At 43.4% G+C, this 20,758-nt stretch overlaps 1 protein-coding gene and 1 long non-coding RNA gene across 14 annotated transcripts in view; both read right to left on the reverse strand.

Annotated features, from left to right (window-relative positions):
* TNRC6C (trinucleotide repeat containing adaptor 6C) overlaps positions 1-20,758 on the reverse strand; it is a 98,897-nt gene that overhangs the window by 53,248 nt on the left and 24,891 nt on the right. For all 13 annotated transcript variants that reach the window (XM_066332090.1, XM_066332086.1, XM_066332084.1 and 10 more), the window contains exon 4: positions 1,481-1,819. In XM_066332090.1, coding sequence (XP_066188187.1) covers positions 1,481-1,819 — 339 coding nt within the window. The remainder of the gene's footprint in view (positions 1-1,480; positions 1,820-20,758) is intronic.
* LOC136369317 (uncharacterized) lies at positions 11,981-19,202 on the reverse strand. The gene is made up of 2 exons (XR_010745005.1): positions 17,908-19,202; positions 11,981-14,021 (listed from the first exon to the last, which is right to left on the reverse strand). It is a non-coding gene; the product is annotated as an uncharacterized lncRNA (long non-coding RNA).

Consider the following 20,758-nt stretch of genomic DNA (forward strand, 5'->3'; position numbering starts at 1 on the left):
ACAACACCAAAGAATTTTCTCTGTTGTAGTTCTGCTCAGTGGCAAAAATAGTGAAAGATTTGCTAATGCCCAAAGGGAAAAAACTGCAGACAGTTCAGATCCAAATTTTGTGATGTTTGACAGTGCTAATGAGTGATAATGAGCAACACTTGAGATCACACAGAAATGACTAATATTCAAGATATCAACCCCCTCCTTTATGATTTAGTTCAGATCACTTTTTTAAGCCATGGGTAACTGTATGCCAGAATAGTCCCTGCTTTGCCTAACATCCACACAAAGCAGACAGAGATGGAAAAGGGGATGTGCACCACTGAGCTCATCTCCACTGCAAAGCTCAAACCATCTCTAGCACAGAAAGGCAAATAAGAAGAGAGCTGCCTATTTCCCCCCAGGAGCTTCAGGAAAATGAAGTTAGCTAAGAGACTTACTCCTCAGCATCCAAAGAAAGGCCTGTGTGTCTGTCTGAGACCCCACCTCCAGTGCTGTGCCCAGCTCTAGGGCTCCCAACATCAGAAGGGTGGAGAGCAGGAGAGAGCCCAGAGGAGGCCACAGAGATGCTCCAAGGGCTGGAGCCCCTCTGCCCTGGCCAGGCTGGGAGAGCTGGGGGTGGTCACCCGGAGAAGACGAGGCTCCAGGGAGAGCTCAGAGCCCCTGCCAGTGTCTAAAGGGGCTCCAGGAGAGCTGGAGAGGGACTTGGAACAAGGCCTAAAGTGACAGGACATGGGGTAATACTTCTCAGTGGCAAAGGGCAGCATTAAATGGGATATTTGGGTTAAATTCTTCCCTGTGTGGGTGGTGAGGCCCTGGCACAGCGTGCCCAGAGATGCTGTGGCTGCCCCTGGATATGTGCCAGGCCAGGTTGGACACGGGCTTGGAGCAACCTGGGACAGTGGAAGGTGTCCCTGCCCATGGCAGGTGGCTGGAAATAGATGTTCCCTAATGTCCCTTCTAACTCAAACTATTCTGTGACCTGCAAAGGACAGAATGAAGTGGTAGAAAGGCCTAAGACACTGAACTCCATTTCCCTAAGTAGTCTTTTCTAAGATGAAAATAAAAATTGAGAACACAAGCAAGCAAAGGTATAAAAGTGTCACAACAGAACATAAGCAAAGTTACTATTCCTTATTTACAAACACGTTCAAGGAGCATTAAAATTATCAGAATGATAGCTGTAACTTGTAAATACTCAAACTACCAATGCTTCTGTAAGAATCACCACTAAATATTTACACTTCCTGAAGATCCATTATAGCTACCAAAGAAACATGAGGAGAGAAAAAAAAAAACCCGAACTGGAGGAACACCCCACAGCTCCGAGCATATGAACAAACAACAAAATCTTTTACAAGGGGATGCTGGAAATAGCACGTTGTGCTAGAATATGAGTTATAGCCGAGGACTGGAACTGGAAAATGGGATTTTAAGCCAATCCTGACAGTGTACAGACGAGGCAGCCCCACCGGGGCGCCGCTCTTACCTGGCTGAGCCTTGCCGGGATGCTGCTGTCCCGCTGCTCCCTGCTGAGGAGGAGGAGGAGGAGGGCTGGCTCCCGCTGCTGCTGCCGTGCCCGGCGCCGGGCCGGGGGCACTCAGAGCCCCGGCGGGCAGTGGCTGCCCCCGCTTTAGGAGCTGCTTCTGTTCCTGCTGGCGGAAGCGGGGAGGCACCTCTCGGGGCAGGTATCGGGACGCTGCAGGCTGCTGCCCGTTAGCAGACGCGCGCTTGCCATTGCTGCTGTTGGTGAGAGTGCTGGTGGAAGTACTGGTACCGGTACCGGCAGGTTGGGGCTGGCTTAAACTGGTCTTAATAGGTTCTGGCACTAGGGCAAGAGAAAATAATAATCATTGGGTTAGGATCTGAAAAGTGATCTGGGTTGGGTGTTTTTTGTTGTTTTTTTTTTTACTGTAATGGGTGAACGGATGTTGTGCAGCCACTGAGAAGTTGGCAGTGTTACTTTGTGTGTAGGTTTACTTTCTGTGATGGTACTGGAAGCTTTTATGCCCTACTGAAACAAATCATCTGTATTAAAACAGGAGAGAGGACAAAAGAAAGCTTTCACAATTCAGTATTGAACAGAATTTAAAGTGTGTAGCACCCTGCTGCACCCACCTTGAGCTCCCATTGCCCTTTTAGTTCAGCAGTTTTGGGGGCAACCTGGCCATTATTAACATCAAATCCCAGGGTCTACAGATACGAAAAACAAACATTTTCAGGCTTCTAATAAGCTCCCAAAAAAACAAGCTAAAAGACCTAATCCACCAGCCTAATCAGCACTCACACAAAATTTTTGTGTTTCTTGTGGTCTTTATCCAACCCTTTGCATCAAACTCTTTTGGGACATCCCAGTCACCAGCTGCACTCCAGGCACAGATCTGATATCCCCCACACTAAGCCAGGCCACCCTGGAATGTGCCTGCACACCTGGCACACGTGACCAGCAGTGCCAGGTCCCTCTGGGACAGGCAGGAGGGGGTGCTGGGGGATGGCAGCCCTGGCTCAGCTCACCTGGCAGCAGCTGCCAGAGCTCTTAGGTCACCCAGAGAAACTTTCTGAGCTGCTAGGGTGAACAGAACCATGCACTGGTCCAGCTCATCACCAGCCATGGTCACTAGGTGCAAAATTCCAGCTGGTTCACAGTCATAAAATCTGCTGAGTGGGAAGGGACACACCAGGATCACCACCCAAGTGCTGGCCTGGTACAGAACCCTCCCCAAGAGTCACACCTTGTGCCCAAGAACACTGTTCCAATGTGGCTTGAACTCTGTCACAGACACTATAAATCCACAGTCAGCCTCTCTCCAGGCTCTGACACACCCAGAAAACTGAACAACTTCTACAGCTGCAGCAGTGAACAGCACCAAGGGAATGCCGAGGATGGGTTCAAAGCAAGCAGGGACTTGACTAAGCAAAAATATGCCAAAAAATCTGACAGAACCATCAGCACTCCACTTCTCCAAGATGTTTGCTTTGGAAACCTAAATAATTTCACCTTTGATTCTGCCTGAACAAAAAAGGAACTCTAAGTATATTAAAAAATTGGAAGTACCACAGTTACCTGAAGAGCAGAGGATAAACCTTCCTTGGCTTTTCAAAATACACAATCACCTTCGGAAACAAACAATTTATCCTTACTTTGAAATGTAAAAGGTAGATCGAAAGTGTCGTGGAATGCAGAATAATTATTTCCAAATACCAAATCTGCATATTCAACATGTATGTGTAAACTATTCTGTTTCCACAGTACAAATAGATCTGCTGTTCACATGACAGAAAATAAGTCTGAGTTCATTGTAATGGGTTTATTTTAGCTCCTATTGCTTCTGCTACTACTGTTACAGCAATGTAAGCATTTACCTCTACTACCATTACCATCACAGAGATGCAAACATTTAGAAACGCTGAGATCTGAAGGACTCAGGATTTCTGAAAAGTCATTTACCTCAAGGTTCACCCAAAGCACTGCAGACACAGGCTGATCAACCAAAAATAACCCACCATGGCAGCCAGAGAGGTTCTCCAGCTCAGCTGACACACCCCCTGGTGCCAGCAGATGAGAGGGAATGCCAGGGAAGAGGAGGAAAAGGACAAGAGAATGGCAGCCACTCACTGGCACAATGCCAGCAGAGCTGGGATTTGTCTGGCCAAACAATTTTCATGAGGAATATTAATTTATTTGTAACATATATCAGAGAGCATGACAGGCAACTTCTTAAAAAGCATTATATTCTCAATATTGTGCATATATAAATCACATCAGATACTTCCAACGGTGTGCATATAGATGTATTTATTTTTAAAAATATCACTAATGCAAGTCATAGAATAGGCAACGCTTTTCAGTTTAATGTAAACTAACAAAGGTGTTTCATCAGAAAGGTGAGGCCAGAGAAATCCATTTTCCCAGTGTTAGAGACAATGTTCCCCCTACATATCTGAATCACAGATGAGAGAAAAGAACAAAGAAATCAAAATATCACTGTACTTTAGAATTAAAATATTTCTGCATATTCATGCTACTGTTCTTTCCCTAATCAACACAGCCAAGTAATTTTTATTTTGTACATCAAAATCTCTTTAAAGAGTACTTAAATGGAAGCTCTTGCAAGAATACCGTGTCTACAAATCACAGTAGCTGGAAAAGAACTGTTTAATTACACCACTGACAGGGAATAAAGCAAGAAGAGTGAACAACATAACACGAATGGGCTTGAGCCCTAAATTCCAGCTTCATACCAGGCTGGAATTTACACTTCAAACACAGCAACAATACTTAGAGGATATACATTACAAAGACAATACGATTGCGTTCTACGATTGCTGTGTATCCTCAGCAATGTTTAACCGGCAATTTTCGCTTGATATTCACCGTGAGAAATACCAAATGTTCCAAGTGTCTGCCCCGGATATCCTAATTATGAACTGCCGCGTGATGTTGGCAATAAGAGCATCTTTCCAAAGCCCTGAGCCATTCCCTTCCCTGCAGGGCTGCCCCCCTGAGTGCTGGCTGCCCCTGGCAGGGCACACAGGGCTTTCCCCACTGCGGGGCACACAGGCACAGCAGCAGGAGCCGATCCCAGGCACTGCCAGCTCTGCCTTTCAGCAGCCCCAAGGGCCGAGCTGCCAACCCACAGCGAGCCCTGGCAGCCCCCAGGAGCAGCCTGTGCACCCCTCCACCTGCAAGGAGTCCACTGTCACGGCTAATGGCACGTGGGCAGCTGCTGCAGAGGCAGGAATTAAAACGTGGCTTTTATGGCCAGATTTGCCTGGATGCGATAAATGTTGTTTAAATCGTGCGGGGGAAAGGATTTAACACCCAGTGATTCTCATAACCAGCACGTGATTAAAGAGCCGAAGCAAAAAACATTTAAGTGGAAAGCCTCTTGCAAAAATACAATTAAAGGCGTAAAATGAAAGCCTTGCGATTTCTTGCTCTTAAGATGTTTGTGATGGGTATCTGCTCACTCTTCATTCCGAGCTGTACATACACAAAACAATGAGCTTGCTTGTAATAATTATCGCTACTTAATGGTATCTAAACTTCTTAATCCAATTTTACCCAAACAAATCCAATAATTACTCCATATGCTTTTTGATGATTACAATCTCGGGAATCCCAACTGCATAAAAAAGTGTTACGAGCAATTGTAGGTGGATTTTATTAATATAATGAATAGGATCAGTCTAACAGATTTCAATTACAACAATAGCTTTTAAGTACATTTCTATGACATAAGGAAAGAACATGCATAAATGAAAGAAACTGGTTAAGCCACATAATACTGATTTATGGCAGCTTTTTCCTTTCATTCACCTCATTAACATTTCTCTGTATTTCAGAATCCTCCACTCCAGCTCTGTAAAACTTGCATTTCTAAAGCCTTCGAGGACCAGACATTCCAGAAGAGAAACAGTTAAACCCAGAAATGCATTCTTGGCTGCTACTGTGACAGGATTTATTTACAGCTTCTATTAAACACAGCAGCTCCATTACAAAGTGCTGGATGTGAGGAGAATTTTTGATTATACAATGCCAATGCCTCACTGCGTTAAACATATCATGCCAGTGTATTATTTTTTTCCTTCAGCAATTCGTTCAGGTCATTGTTTGATGGGTTTATGAATTCATTACAGGAAACAGATGGATCCCATAATTCAGAGCTATTCTCCCAGCCAATCATATGGGCAATTTTTTTCCTCATCTTGCTCCCCCCTCCAAATCAACCTTAATGAAGCCACTTCCTCCACGGCCAGTTCCCTGCACACACACACACACACTGCAGCACATCCACTGCTGGTTACAGCTCCCTGCAAACACTAAAGGCTTTCCAAATAAAGCTGAGGAGCACAATGCCACAGACACCCCCTCCGAGGTCACACAGAGCGCCAGGAACTTACCCAAGTCGGGTGAAGACAGCCACAGAACACAGCATCAGTGTGGGCAAAACCACGAGTCCTCATTAAGTGAGAAACCCATTTTTTTTTTGCTCACAGAAGTCTGTTGCAGGAAAAAATTCTTGACAACCCCCCCCCCCTCCCAAAATCTACTTTCAAAGGCTGGATTTTCATTTAGCAAATTACCTCCTTTGTCTCCTAAGTGCTGGGATTTGCTATCCACAGTGACATCTGCTGGCAACAGCAAAGGTGCTCAGAACTATTGCATAAAACCCACTTCTAATGTTTTTACATATAAAATGCCAAATTTTCTGCCTGGATCATCCCTTCCTCCAAAACAATGAACTTCTGGGGGAAAAAGACCTTGCAGTCTAATGCCAAGATAATCCCAAAACTTATAATGGCTTTAATAATGCAACCAGAAGCTGCTGTTTGACATCAAAGCCCACAGTGAGTGATAAAAGCAAAAATACATATGTTATTGTGGCTTTACAACTTTGTCACCACTTATTTAAAGAAATGCCTTGACTCTGAGCCAATTCCTGATGATATCACTTATCTAATACTCAGAACAAATAAGTCTTCTCTTTGTTTAAATTCATTTCCCCCCCATCGCAGCTGACCATGGTCCAGCATCTTCTGCTTCCTCTTCCAGGTGTTTCCTCTGCACTTTCTTCTCTTGTCTTTTACATTTCCTTCCTTAGTCTTTCACCACTCCAGTTCTAAAATCTCATCTATAAGCCACTTCTAACAGACTTCTCACTTCTACCAACTTGTACCTTCTACACTTTTTTTTTTTTTTTTTTTTCCAGGCAACTGGAAGTCAGAGTAGGAATTGATGGGAAGCTGCAAAGTTCATGGAAAATTTCTAAATAAGTTACTAGAATTTCTCAACAATAGAAGGTCTTACCTTCTTAACTGGCTTTATGCAAAGGTATGAAATAGAGAAGCATTGAGGACTTCACTCCCCACCCCCACTTTGACTCTAAAGCAATGCATCCACAAATCCAGCTGACCCCTGGCTCCTACCCAGACACTCCTTTGTTCCTCCCTCCCCTCAGACCCAGTCATTCACCCCAGTCCAAACAAGTTCTGTCTGTTTGCTCACATTTCCCACCCATGTCCCACCAGCCGAAGCTCACTCGATGTATCTTAACTATGTAATGGCTGCTGAAATGACATTCTTACTTGATATTGTCATAAGCAAAGTGGGGAAATGTGAGCAAAATGTAAAATTGGTTGAAATGTTCTCTGGGAGAATCAATGGCTTGCTGTCAAAACAGAATATGTTTCAGAAGAGATTCCACGGGGACTTGATCCGAGCCTACGCTGTTCAATATTTCGTTAACAGCTGGGTGATGGACTAGAGAATATCCTTATTAAATCTGCAAATGACACCAAGATGGGAGAAGGAAGATGGGGGTGGCCAGATCACTGTGTGACAGGATCAGAGCTCAGCAGTGAGGAACTGGAGAAGAGATGTGACAAAACTACTACAATTCAATAAGGAAAGTCACGGCATTAAGGCAGGAGGAATTAAATGTAGAGCAGCAAACAACTCGCCTCACAGCAGTTCTGCAGAAAAAGAAGCAGTGTTTTAGCAGATCACAAACCAAAGAGGAGGAAAAGATAATCAAGAAGATTGTAAAAAGCCAAGCTGTGGATGGAATAGGATAAACACCCAGCAACCCATCTACTGGAGCCTGGCATCACAAAGCCTTCCCTGTGTGTACCCACAGCTCAGCATCCCCCTTCCAGATGGAGCTGGAGCACCTGAAAAGGGCACAAAGGAAGCAGGCATCTGGAAATGGGAACTACCACAGCAGGCACAGATAAGGGAATAGTCTGTCTGCAAGACACTGGGTACACAAATTTAAAAAAATACAAAAGAAGAGGATGAAATAATTTGCTCCACCCCACAGTGAATAAGACAAGACTTGCTGGGTTTAAATGGCAGTCAAGGAGATTTAGACTTACATTCCCAACAATAAGGATGATTAAGGATTATCTGCAGACATGATACAGGTTTGGTGATCTTGTCTCAGGGCAAGAGGATGGAATAAATGACCTTTCAAGAACCTTTAGAGCACATTTTCTACCACTCGGCATGTAAAACAGAGCTCCAAATCCATCTTACTCAGCTCTCCCACTTCCCTCAGCCATGACAAAGAAATCCTTTTTCTCTCAGGTTGATAGTCACAGCACACCCCCCCAGCTTCTGCTGGTTTTTAAATAAGTTTCAGATGTGGCCTCTCTTCACCAGCCCAACTTGGAGATCCTCTCCATTTTGTTCTTGATTAATGTAAATTTGAAATTGTATCAGTCCTGAGTGACATTTTATCCCTTCACCATGGCAAAGCCCAGCACAGCCCACCCTGAGGCAGAACTTCCCTGCAGCAAAGGGTCAGAGCCCAACTCTACTCACAAACTGAACTTTTTTTCTTAAGAGCTGGAGAAGTTCCTAACAAAAACATAGATTCTTGAGTACTTCAGAGCTCTGACACAAGATTTTGTTTCCCTTTCTGGAACAGCATCTACATTTTGTTCTTTCAGATCTGTCAGCAGAGAGTGTGACAAATACTTCTTTTGACAGAAAGATACAAAACCTGTTTTGGGTGACTCAACATATATTTTTAAAGTTTTTTTCAGTCCTATTCTACATTATTCAGGTTGGTTTCACATGCAGCAACCTTGTGAAGAATACTTACACTTTAAACAGTTTTAATATTTCCCTCACTGCTTTCCTCCACGTTAGCACTGATTATAATTTTAATTTTAAATTCACAATTAATTAGCTGTGCCATTAAAAATGGTACAGCTAATTAGGTTGATAGGTTGTCATCAACAATAGATTGATAATCCAAAGCAAATATGATGCTCTCTCACTGCAAGCCAAACTCTCTCATGTTTATTGAAAGCTCTGAGTGCACACACATGGGGTTTGCCATCAGCTAATTGATGAGCAGAAATTGGACTGCGCACATCAGGCCTCAAACTCAGCAGGCCAAGCTAGGAAAGCAGGTCTGTGGGCAATGGAACAGTTAAATTCACAGAGCTGCATTCCTGCAGGACGTGAACTGAGAGCAGATGGCAACTTTCAAGACTTAATTCATCAGTTTCCTTTCGAGGGAGAGCTCTCCAATGGTCAGGTGCTGGGAACGCTGGTACCTGTGTCCATGGTGTGCATCCCCCTGCACACAGACCTGCCCAAACACTCCCCTTGTAAAGCAACAGGTAAATAAATACAGGAATTCACCTAACTAGAAACTGCTCTCAGTCGTGAAGCCTCTGACATCTCAGCACAGGCATATTTCCTTTAACACACCATCACATATTTAACTTGGAATTCAGATTCCTGCAAAGCCAATTCCCACCTCCAGAGCAGGGCAGCACACTGGCCTTAGGAAGAGATCTTGGCTCTTCTAAAGGAAAATAATGAAATTATTAGAAGTTTTTAATCATTCCTATTAATAACATTAAGAAACAACAGCATTACCGACTGTCTGAAAAGGATAGGAGGGAGATAAAGAGTCATTGCTGAGATGAATTAACTGGTGCAGGAAATTACTGCTGTAAAATTTAAGTGAGAGGGCAGCTCAGAATTAAGAGAGGGATTCTCAGCAAGCGGTTAGAAATGCTGGCAGAATATTTTCAGGTTTTGTAAGACTTTCCTACAGAATGTTCAGAACTCTTCCCAGAGAAATCACATCTTGTATTCCTTCCCAGAGTATTTAGGAACATCTGAACTCCACCAACTAATTGCATAATGACCCACTAGGGTAACATAGTAAGTCCTATCCCACCAACAGGACATGAGAGCATCACAAACACAACCCCAACAATTCAGGAACACGGCAAAGGATGTCAGGAGCAGCCATGGGCATGTGCTCCCCCCTCCACCCCCACCTCACCCTCCAAACCCTCCCCAGTGTTGCTCCAGGCAAGGTGCCCCCAGCAGGAACCACACAATACAAGAGTCAGAGAAGACAGGAAACAGCTTAAAATTAAATTACACAAAACCAACACCTTCATCACCACAAGCACCGGTGTGAAAATTCAGGCATACAATAACAGATTAAATAACTTCATACAGAGCCACAGAAGAAGTCTGGGCAGACCCAGGAAGTGAAACCTTCAATTTTAAACCGACTGTGTGCATTTAGTCTCATTAGACAATGTTTTACACAGTTTTCATATGCAAAAGAATTTCTGAAGAACAAATTTACAAATGGCACAACCATCACACCAGACGTACTCTTCTTTTTTTCCACAGACCACTTCCAGGCACAGACTGAGGAGAAAATATTCTTTACAGCAGAAACTCAATCATTAAACCATGCACACAAACAGATAAATATGCAAATTCCCAATAAATAGTACATTGCTAAGAAACTGAAAATGAGGACAGCCTCAGTATCCACTGATTTACTGGATACAAGAACCTGAAGTTTCCTTCACCTTGAACAGTGATGGATCTACAGTGGGGCTTGGAGTGAATCCCAGTATAAATGCTTCCATTTGGACAGTTGATTGGATACTGTAAAGATATCCCATATCCCCATCATTTCTACCTGGGGTTGCCTCTGCAGAAACCACTCAGTGCTGGCACACAGTGCCCAGGTTCTACCACACCTGGAGTATGTGCTGTACCCATGGTCTGTCCATGCAGGGTGGATGTTCCTGGAGTTTCAGGGTGTCCCAGGGCACAGTCAGTGCTGGCATCCCACCCAGGACAACTGGGAATACGAAGCACTCATGCTACAGCAGGTACAACCTTTTTTCCCCACTCTGACACTTGGGCTGGAAAGAAGGTAAAGACTCTCTGGCTGTTTTCTGGAGTGCCTGGAAATTGGCAGTGTGTATTTATGGCTCAATACCTAACAAGGGTAGAGAATCGATGTGTGCAGGACACCTCTGAGCTGCCAGGTGTGCAGGCAGCTGTGGGATTCTGTGTGCCCAAAATCAGTGTCCAGGGAGCCCCAGGCCTGCAGAGTGTGGACAAACCCTGGGCCAAACAACCCAGACACATCACATCACTACACACAGGCACATTTTTCTCCTGGAAACCAGAAATGCAGCTCCTCCAGGTATTTCATTTCTGTTTCAGAGGAGCAGGCCACAGTGATATTTAACTCCTTTCAGACATGCCCATGGAAGCACACTGTGACTGCCTGCAGATGACAGGGCTGCTGCTCAGATAGGAAGTGTAATGCTGCCTGACACTGCCTGTGCTGCTGGAACCATGGCACTGGGCACACATGTCACACTGACTAAAGGCCTGTGCAGACACAAAGCCTCGGCCCTCCTGTCATGGACATTTATGGTACCAAATGAATATTTTATGTGCCACACTAAAATAGCAGCAATTTTGTGAGCAACCAGTAACAGGCCTCTGTAATTTTGGCAGAAGCCTTCCAGTTCTCATTCTAGCTCAAAAGAAGACTTAATATGTTTATACTACAGCTCTAAAGATAGTGTAGAGTTATCTGAGCTATCATTTTAAATCAGTCAGCAGGAAAAACTGAAGCAGAGCCAACAGTGTCCAGCATGGAGCAGCTTCCCCCACTCCTGGGCAGTGTGGATTTATTCCAAGTTTCAGGTAGCATCACCCTGAGAAATTGTGTAAGGAGCCAACTCAGTGAAAGGTAAACCTGAAATATTTTGGCCTTAGATGTTAAAATCTTGTGTCCTTATTAGGATACCTGAAGATGGGTTCATTTATATTTCACAAAATTATTTTGAAAATCGTTGCTTTGAACAAGTAGGTCTTTAACACAGAGACATTGTTATCACTTTAGGGGACTGTACTAATAACATTTCACAGCTTTTCTATCATAAAAACATGTCTGAGGTTCTACATCCTTCTTTGGATGCAGTTCCTAGCACTTGAAAGCATGAAAATGTCATTCTTGCCTTCAGAAAGGAGCAGCTGAGAAGAACTCGAAGCCCAAAATGAAGAGTGATCCCTTATTCAGCTAAACCCAATTAAATTAAAGTCATGCTCTAGAGACAAAACAAACCAACCAGAGTTTAAGTCTGCATACAGATCTGCAGGGAGGGGAGGAAGAAAATACACAGAACTTAATAATTCTATTTGAATTTTTTTAATACTTCCTTTTAAACATAAATATGACATTTCATACGCAATAGTGTTTTTTCTGAATGAGCTTCTCAATGCTGACCTCTTTCTGGAAGGTTTTTGTCTGGAAGTTTGAGTTCAGCTACCTGACAGTCAAACCTGGAGAGTCTGAAGCAAACTCCTCATTTCTGATTCAACACTCAATCTGAAGCAAACTCTTCATTAATTCAGTTTAAGCTGAACAGATTTTTTATGTCTCCAGTGCCATCATGCATTAATGCCACATATGAACAACACGATTTAAATTATTCAGAAACGTGAAGAAAGCAGTTCCAGCGATTTACAGACCTTCTCCTATGAAGCTTCTTCAGGAAAATTTCTTAAAAGAAAAGCAGACCAAAACCTGATGGGCATTCAGCAATGGTTTCCCTGCAGGTGAGGTGGAACCAAAGAAAGCCCAGAGCGAGCTCATTTGCTGAGCACATTGTGCAGGACACTCCTGCAGGGAGCAGTGCCCAGGGAAGCTCTTCCCAAGATTCCAGCACCACACTGAGCAGGAAGGACAAGCCCAGGGGATCCATCCCCTGTTTCCAGAGGGGTTGTTGTCCCAGTGACAGCCCTGGCTGATGGGGCTGTCACCATAGCAACTTTCACCAAGAACTCACAATGCACCCAAACGAACTCCGAGCTAAATTAACTTATTGCATGTCACCAGTGAGAAATGACTGTTCAGAGGTAATTTTCTGTACTAATATGTAATAGAGTTAACTCCCTAAATTGAATTAAATTAATTAAATGCCACTCCCAGTAAATCAGATTCTATTACATGAATGTTAAAAGAAATTAAAGATGTTTTAATAAAGATTACTAATAATAACTTAATATTATTACTTCATTTTAATTCAAAAATTCTGCTCAGTTTATTTTAGACACATGTCTTCCCCTCACTAGGAAGGAATACCTAATTACTCCACATGCATTACACACAGTTATTTCATAGAAATGGGCTTAGATAGCTAAAAGAAGTAACACCAGTATTTTAAGAAGAAATACAGTTTGGTTTAATAAGTAATATCTTAAGATTCTTCCTCCCCTCACACTATGGGTAAATTCCACACTTTCAGTGTGTGTGTCCAGTTTCCAGAGAGTTTCCATTCTGTTTTTTGCAGAAAAAAATGAAAATGTCTTGCAGTAAAACCAATTGCCAACAAAGAGGAAAACACCCTGTCAGCCTAGGCAGGGTACAAAAATAACAGCCCTTTAATGGCTTTGCAGATCTGTCTCACAATGCATTATTAAGTTTGTTTTTTAAAGTAGATTGTTGCACTGTGGAGGACAGACAGCTAGGAGGCAAATCTAAGACCCTCTCAGTTGCTCATGTATATAAAAAGTTAAATTTGCCAGCTGATGATGTTTGTGCTGTCCCCATGACCCTGACTTTACCGCATAACACACCAAGACACTTTGGGCAGAAACGGGGACTATTTAACAATAATCACTTCCCAGAATTATTAACCACATTATTCGGTTTTCTCCATTATTTAGTTTTCAGGAAGAAGCTGTGGTTGTGCTGAGAAGGCAGCTGGTGACAGCAGAGGGAGCACACGGAGCTGTCACATCTGCCACTGGCCACAGGGTGACAATGACGTCAGCCCCAGCACCAGACACCCAGAGGAAAGGCAGCACTGTCACTACAAGAATATGGTAAATGAGGATTAAAACATTCCCTCAATCTCCAGCAAATGTGAGTTCATACTGTGACAACCCCGTGGGGTGGAACAAGATGAGCTTCAACATCCCACCTACATTCCAAGTATCAGTAAGATGGGATTATGAATTTAAGTGTTCAGTGTTACTACACATCTAAGTTATTAGCCACAGATTTTAAGTTAGAATTAGATTTTTTTTTCAAGTCTTAGTAGCCATAATAAGGCACCAAATCACAAAGTCTTCCACAGATCTTTTCTGGAATGAGCTGAACAACTGAGGAGGCTGAAGGTGACCTCTCATTTGATTTCTCACAGTGATCACTGGTCAAGATTAGAGACAACTATGCAACAAAGAAAAAAAATTAATTTATTATTTTTGGAAGCTGGCAGCAAGATATGGAAGCTGCAAGCGAGCTATGAATTACAATGGAGCCCGTGTCAGAAAGGTGGCACTGAAAACACTTTATTTTCCTCCTGTTTCACTCTGAAGACTTTCTCCTGTTGAGAAAGGAAATGCTGGAAATGTGCAGCAGGAAAGAAGTGCCCGTGCAGGACAGGACAGCCTGACAGCCCCAGCACCTGCAGGAAGGGTTCTCATGGTTTGTCAACCAAGCCTCAAGAGCTGCAGGGGAAACTTGGGGGAAATTAAAGCAAGGAATAGGTTTAAATGTATACTTCAGGGGAGTGCCTGCAGAGGGAAAATGGATAGTGATTAAACCAGAGAAATGGGCAGTGAAGAAGAAACTGCACAATATCAAATTGAGGTCTTTACAGAGTAAGGTACCTGAAATTCGGGATTTTCTCATAGCAGGCTGAGTCTAGGGACAGAAAAGTGAAAGAGAATAATTAGCACTGCTCTGAACAGCCTGGATTACAGAGCTACAAAAAGGGGTGAGCCTGAAAGGCACAGAAAATAAATCAGCCTTAGGTTTTACTTGTAAACAGCAGCAGGTTACTGTCCATAGATTAACTCAAAGGCTACTTAATAATTCTCTAATCACAATGTGCTGGTTTTGGCTGGCACAGAGTTAATTTTGTTACAGTAGCTGGTGTGTGGCTGTGGTTTGGATTTGTGCTGATAACCCAGGGTGTTTTCATTACTGCTGAGCAGCCTCACAGAGAGCCAAGGCCTGTTGTGCTCCTCACCCCACACTGCCAGCCAGGAAATGCTGGGGACACAAGGAGCTGGGAGGGGACACAGCCAGGACAGCTGACCCGAGGGGATACTCCACACCTGATGGTGTCATGATCACCAGATAAAGCTGGGGGAGAAGGAGAAGGCTGGGGATGTTTGCAGTGATGGTGTTGGTCCTCCCCAGGCACTGTTCCCTGTGATGGAGCCCTGCTGTCAGGGATGGCTGAACACCTGCCTGCCATGGGAGCTGGGGAATCAACTCCCTGTTTTGCTTTGCCTGTGTGTGTGACTTCTGCTTTACTTATTAAACTATTTTTATCTCAACCCACGAGTTTTCTCACTTTTACTGCTCCAGTTGTCTCCACATCCTGCCAGGGGGGAGTGAACGAGGAGCTGAGCTCCTGCCTGGGCTCAAAACACAACATACAGATGTGCTGCATTGAAAAAATAATCCTGCACTAACTGGAAGGACTTCCAAAGAAGAAAAACATAATTTATTATAGTTTGAAAAACAGCCTGGAAACATTAGCACAGGGGGAAAGCTGGATGAGCTGTTAAAACCAGGAGACGCAAAAAGACCTCTGCAGTGGAAGGGAAGATCAGCCCTCCTGGGCCAAGCAGCCAACAAAGAAGGGGCTTAAGTTGTAGGAAAAATTTTTCAGGCTGAATATGAAGATGCCTTTCCAACAATAATCAAAACATCTTTCAAGAACATCTGTTGGGCCTGTCTGAGAGAGGGTAGAGAGTTAAGACCATCCCTTTTTGCTCATCTAAAGGCATCTATCTACTCCTGTGATAGTAAGACCTCAAGGTAGCATCTGAATTTTTAACTGAGTTGAAGAATCGTAATTTCTCTAAATTAGAAAACAGAAGTTCATGAGAGCCTGTCTGGCCTCCTAAACGTGCAAAGTCACCATAAAAACTGATGAAAAAAAGCAACAGCAGCCAAATCAGAAATTATGCCTGAGACATTAAGAGCATCCTGGCAACAGGAGGGCAGGTCTTCAGGAGACTGTGATAAAACAGAGAACAACTTCTGTTAGCATGGGAATTAGCACGGTAGCCTGAGTCACAGCAAGTTCAGCTGCTCCCATTGGGCAAGCAACAATAACAGTGGGTGCCACGCCTGGGGTGGCTGAGGAGCATCTGAGGCATTTGGTGCTGCTGTTAAACACAGGTCCCACAAGACAGCTCAGCATGAGCCACTGCTGCCACCCCACACGGGCAGGATGCCTGCAGGGAAAATCACCTCCTCTCTGGATGCTAATGCACACTGCACTGCCTCAACCAGTTCAGGAATAACCTGAAGGATCAGGTGCACGATGCACACCTGAGCAGAAGCTGCAGAGCATTTACCAGAGTGTGAGCTGGTTAAACAGACATTTTAAGTAGTCCTGTAGGATTTGTAAAGTATGGGCTACCACCTTTAACAACTCAGGAAAAACATTAAAATAGTCTAGCAAAACACAGGGAATCCAAGGGTTCTCAGAGTAGAGGAATGTCAACACCAGATAGTCAGCAAGAGAACACAAGGTCCCTCAGGCCAAATGCTTCACAGACAGTGTAAAAGAATCAAAAACACGTTTTCATTCCCTTCCTTTTCCCAAGATAACCTTCTCCAGCATTTGTTCTGTAACTATTCCAGGAGCATGTACTAGTGTTACAGTTCAAAGTGGATTTCATCCTTCCCAAGGAAGGGATCAGGTAACCTTAGAAACCCGGCGTGTATCTCAAAACAATCATTACCAAAGTGAGCTAATACATTTCCTGATGAACCTCTCCTCCAGCTCACGGTTTGCAGATCTTATCAACATTATATTTATATGCCTTACAAGCCTCCTCCAGGTGGCAAGATGATAATCTAATAATGGAAAGTGGTCAGCACGCTGCAGATAAATCAAGGCTGATAGGTCATTTTTTTCATGGGGAACTGTTAGCTGCCTTCTCCATGAAAACCTGCATGGGCCAGGCCTCAAGACAGAGAAGAAACTGCCTTTGTGGACACATTTCTCTAGAAGAAGAATAAAAGTGAACAACAGACTTTAGTTCAGAAAGTAAAGGGACAAAGAAGCATACTGATGTACAGGTGAACTGTGCTATAAAGTCGCTTCCAAGGAAACAAATCTCAGACTCTGCTGGGTGGGGAGGAGATGTGGGATGAGAGTTTGCTGCTATCAGTGGATACAAAAGCAGCATCTTACAAAGGAAACACTGAGGCATATATGCTCTGATGAAGGGCAAATACCAGACAACATTCTATTTCTAACTGGAAAACGGTTATTTTACAAGCAGACTGACAGAAGAATCGAGCATTAGCCAGTGCTGAGCTGCTGCAATGCCAAAGGAACAGCATTTTGACCATTTCACAGCTCACATGCTCCACACACTGCACTGGGGAACAGCAGTGAAGGAAAGCACCCACTGTGGGCGGATAAATACCCATAACTCAGCGTGCAGTTTGATCATAACCAACACCATTATCATTGTGCAGCTGGGTTAAAATTTATCTTCTAAAATATCCAGTTGTCAACAACTGTATTGGCAGTTTTGTTGCTGAGAAAGCAAACTGGGATTTATCAGAGAGCAACTTCCCACCAAGGGGCACCCTGACAATTAGTCTAGAGTAGAAAAGCCTCACTGATGTTACCCAGTCTGTGCTTACTCTCTCTTCAAAGGGTATTCTTGGAGAGATAATGTCCTAGGCTAGAAATGCATTTGACAATGGCCAATGTAAAGAGAAATCTGATGATGCACATGTTGTCCTGCTGCCTTCAAGCAGAGCATCAGCCCTTACAGCCTAGAGCATCTGAAAAGTGCTTTTAACCAGTTGTGTCTTGTGTTGGAAAGCTCCTATTTTTATCAAATTCTAGAAGTAAATATTTACAAGTCAAGGTTTTGCCATCCTCAACCTAACAAACCCCTATAATTTCTAACTGAGGCAACAAAAAAAAGAGATATTCCGCCTATATTTATGTTATGAGCAGATAAAATTTGCCTAAATTTGCATAACAGCAAACTACATCAGACCTCCTCTAAGGAGAATTAAAACTCCCTGAGGAGCACCAGGAGGATCTACCTGAGCCCTTCCCTACTTTTCCATTCCCAGGTGAGGAATCTGCAGAGCTGACAAGGACTGGAGGTGCTTCACTGGAGCAAAGCAGCAGCAACTCCAGGCAAGGACATGGAACACCTCAGAGGGGACAGCTGTCCTGGAAATCCAGCTCATTTAGGAAGAATATATTTCATGGTTACTCCTTATATTTTCAAATAACCCCAGAGTTATATGTTTGTTTGTGTTTCTTTAAGAGATAAACGTTTTTAAAAAAAAACCTGTACTAATTGCTTTGGTGTGTTGTTGTTTGGAAAGACCATGTGTTTGAAAGCTGAGGAATCTACAACTTCCCAGGAGCTGCAGAAGATTTAAACCTTCAGAGCTGTCAGTGCTTGCTTGCAGGGCTCAGGGTGTCCAGCCCTGACAAACCCTCTCTCCTGCAAAGAGATACCAATTCTCAATGCAAATCTCTCCTTTGACTTGCAAACCAGCAAGACACACAGAGAAAGAGCTACAAACCCAAATCAAGTTTACCAAAGATTATTCATACATTTACTGTTTACCTTTTCCCCTTCACTTCACAAGGTAATGTTGAAGATACTCGTATTTCTTGCACTTGTGAGAGCAAAATGTCTATTAAATACCTCTGAACTACTGCCCGTCACAGTCACTCCACTTGAAAGAAAAGCAGGTAAGAAATCAAAGGGTTTTTTCTCTAGTATTTAACTCCAGCTCTCCCAGCTCATCCTTCTTGCTTTGTCTCCTTGACTATGCAAATTGCTCCTCCTGTCTGCTCCAATCTTTCAGCATCTTCTACTCCTCTTCACCCAGTACTGGACTCACAAATTACCTCCACCCCTCTATTCTGTGCAAGCTGTAAAATGGTAATTACTCCTCTATAAGATAAGTGATATCTCAGTGGGTTTTATGAACAAATTCATGTTTGTTTAAAGATACTTCTAATAGCAAAACACCCCCATGATAACGTTTATCAAAAAGAAAACATTTTCATGTTACAAAGCCTTAACGTATGGCCACAGGTTATCATTAAGTTATCAAGTGACTGCATATTAAGATCTAATTGAAGAACTTATTGCAGTGCTCCCCCTCCTTCTGCAATGATGATTTATGGCACATTTTGTCACTACAATGTGCAGCAGTTCAGTACAAACACAGCACTTAACCAACAAGATGACAGAGGCAGATATTCAAGCACAAGCTATAAATACTCAAATGAGTCAGAGGTTGTAAATCTGTTGTAAATCATACCTGATTTGTAGGCTGGAACACATTTTCTAATCTTATGGAAAAAGCCTCTGCTGGTTCCTACAATAATATGACACAAACCAGAAAAACTCAAGACTTTCCTTTTTAAAAAGACTGATTGTGTTACACGCTGTCATAATTCTACTTAAAACCCTGATGAGATTCTCTAAAAAGTTTCATTTTCCCATCTTTCCTCTGAAACTATCACTGAACATCAGCCAGAAGCAGCATACCATCAATATACACAAACCTCATTTCTGTGTGAGCAGAATGGAGGTTACAGGAAGGTGATTCTCACACACACGAGCACAGGCAGAGAACATTCTAACAGCCCATTTGGGCAGGGTAAGTAAAGAATCAATTTAAAAATATGCAACAATCTACATAGTTGATATGGAAATGAAAATAACCCAGCTTTGGAAACAGGTATGCTGCTACTCCTATCATTCCAATGGAAATGCCAGAGCAGGGGAGGAGATCTCAGATACTTTCATCCATTCTTTTTTTCCTTTTAACTCCCCTTTCTAATCGAGTGGACCATGTTCCTCCAGGTAAAATATACAGCACTGCTTGTGGGATAACAGATAACCTGAAGGAATCATGCCAACATTTGTGACACCACAATGGTTTACCCTGCAATCACACAGTGTTAAATGTTTTCTGTTCAGTCCCCCAAAACAAAACGTATGAAAGTGTAAACCTTGGCAGAATCATCTCCCAGCCTGCAGACAGCCTCCCTGACTCTGCGAGCTGCATATTAAAATCATCACACTCTGAGGAGTCCCAAGGCACCCAGCCCAGACAGCCTGGGGGAGGGGACAGCTCCACAACACACCACAGATGGAAGGGAATGATGCTCAGGAGCCACTGGAACAGAGGAAGGGCAGTGCTGGACGGGCTGCTGAATCCCAGCATCAGTGCAGCCACTCCAGCTTCTGCAATCTGCTTCATCCTCTCCCGGCAGTGAGCTGCAATTCCCATTTTCCCCTTGGAAAGCCCACCCCTCCCTTCCTGAGCCCAGGCCATGAACATGCCAGACAGACCTACAAGGATTATGGAGGTCCACGAGGCACAGACTGACCATCTCTGCCTCACAGTAAAGGGATAAAAATATTTTCCAGTTAACATTCTAATCAAAACATTCACCAAAATACTTTTTATGTTAGACTAAGTGTGGCATATAGACTTAACTGTTTTTACTTCTCTGTTTGCAGATTTAGCACTTACCTTTATTGCACATAATGCTGGAGGGCTGGATGGATCCTTTGCCTTTCAATTACCAGGGTGGATGTTTGAGTAACAAACCACTTAAGCTATTTTATTTCAGCTTTAGACAAATGCATTCAGCTGAGATGGGAGTGAAGCAGGCAGGGAACTGATCACCTGTGCTGACCATAAACCTGCAGGAGGCTGGCTAGAAGAGAAGCAGGCAGCAAAACACACCCTGATAGCATTTATGACAAGCACAGCTCCCTTAAAGCCCCTGCAGTTATTAAATAACAGCCATTCCCATACTAGTGACCCTTTACCATATAGAACAGAGCTCACAATTACAGCTGAATGCTTTCATTAGAAAAGCCTTTATACACAAAGTTTCTTGATCAAGTGCACATAAACTGGCAAGA

Source organism: Sylvia atricapilla, chromosome 18 (assembly GCF_009819655.1).
Source record: "Sylvia atricapilla isolate bSylAtr1 chromosome 18, bSylAtr1.pri, whole genome shotgun sequence".
NCBI lineage: Eukaryota > Metazoa > Chordata > Aves > Passeriformes > Sylviidae > Sylvia > Sylvia atricapilla.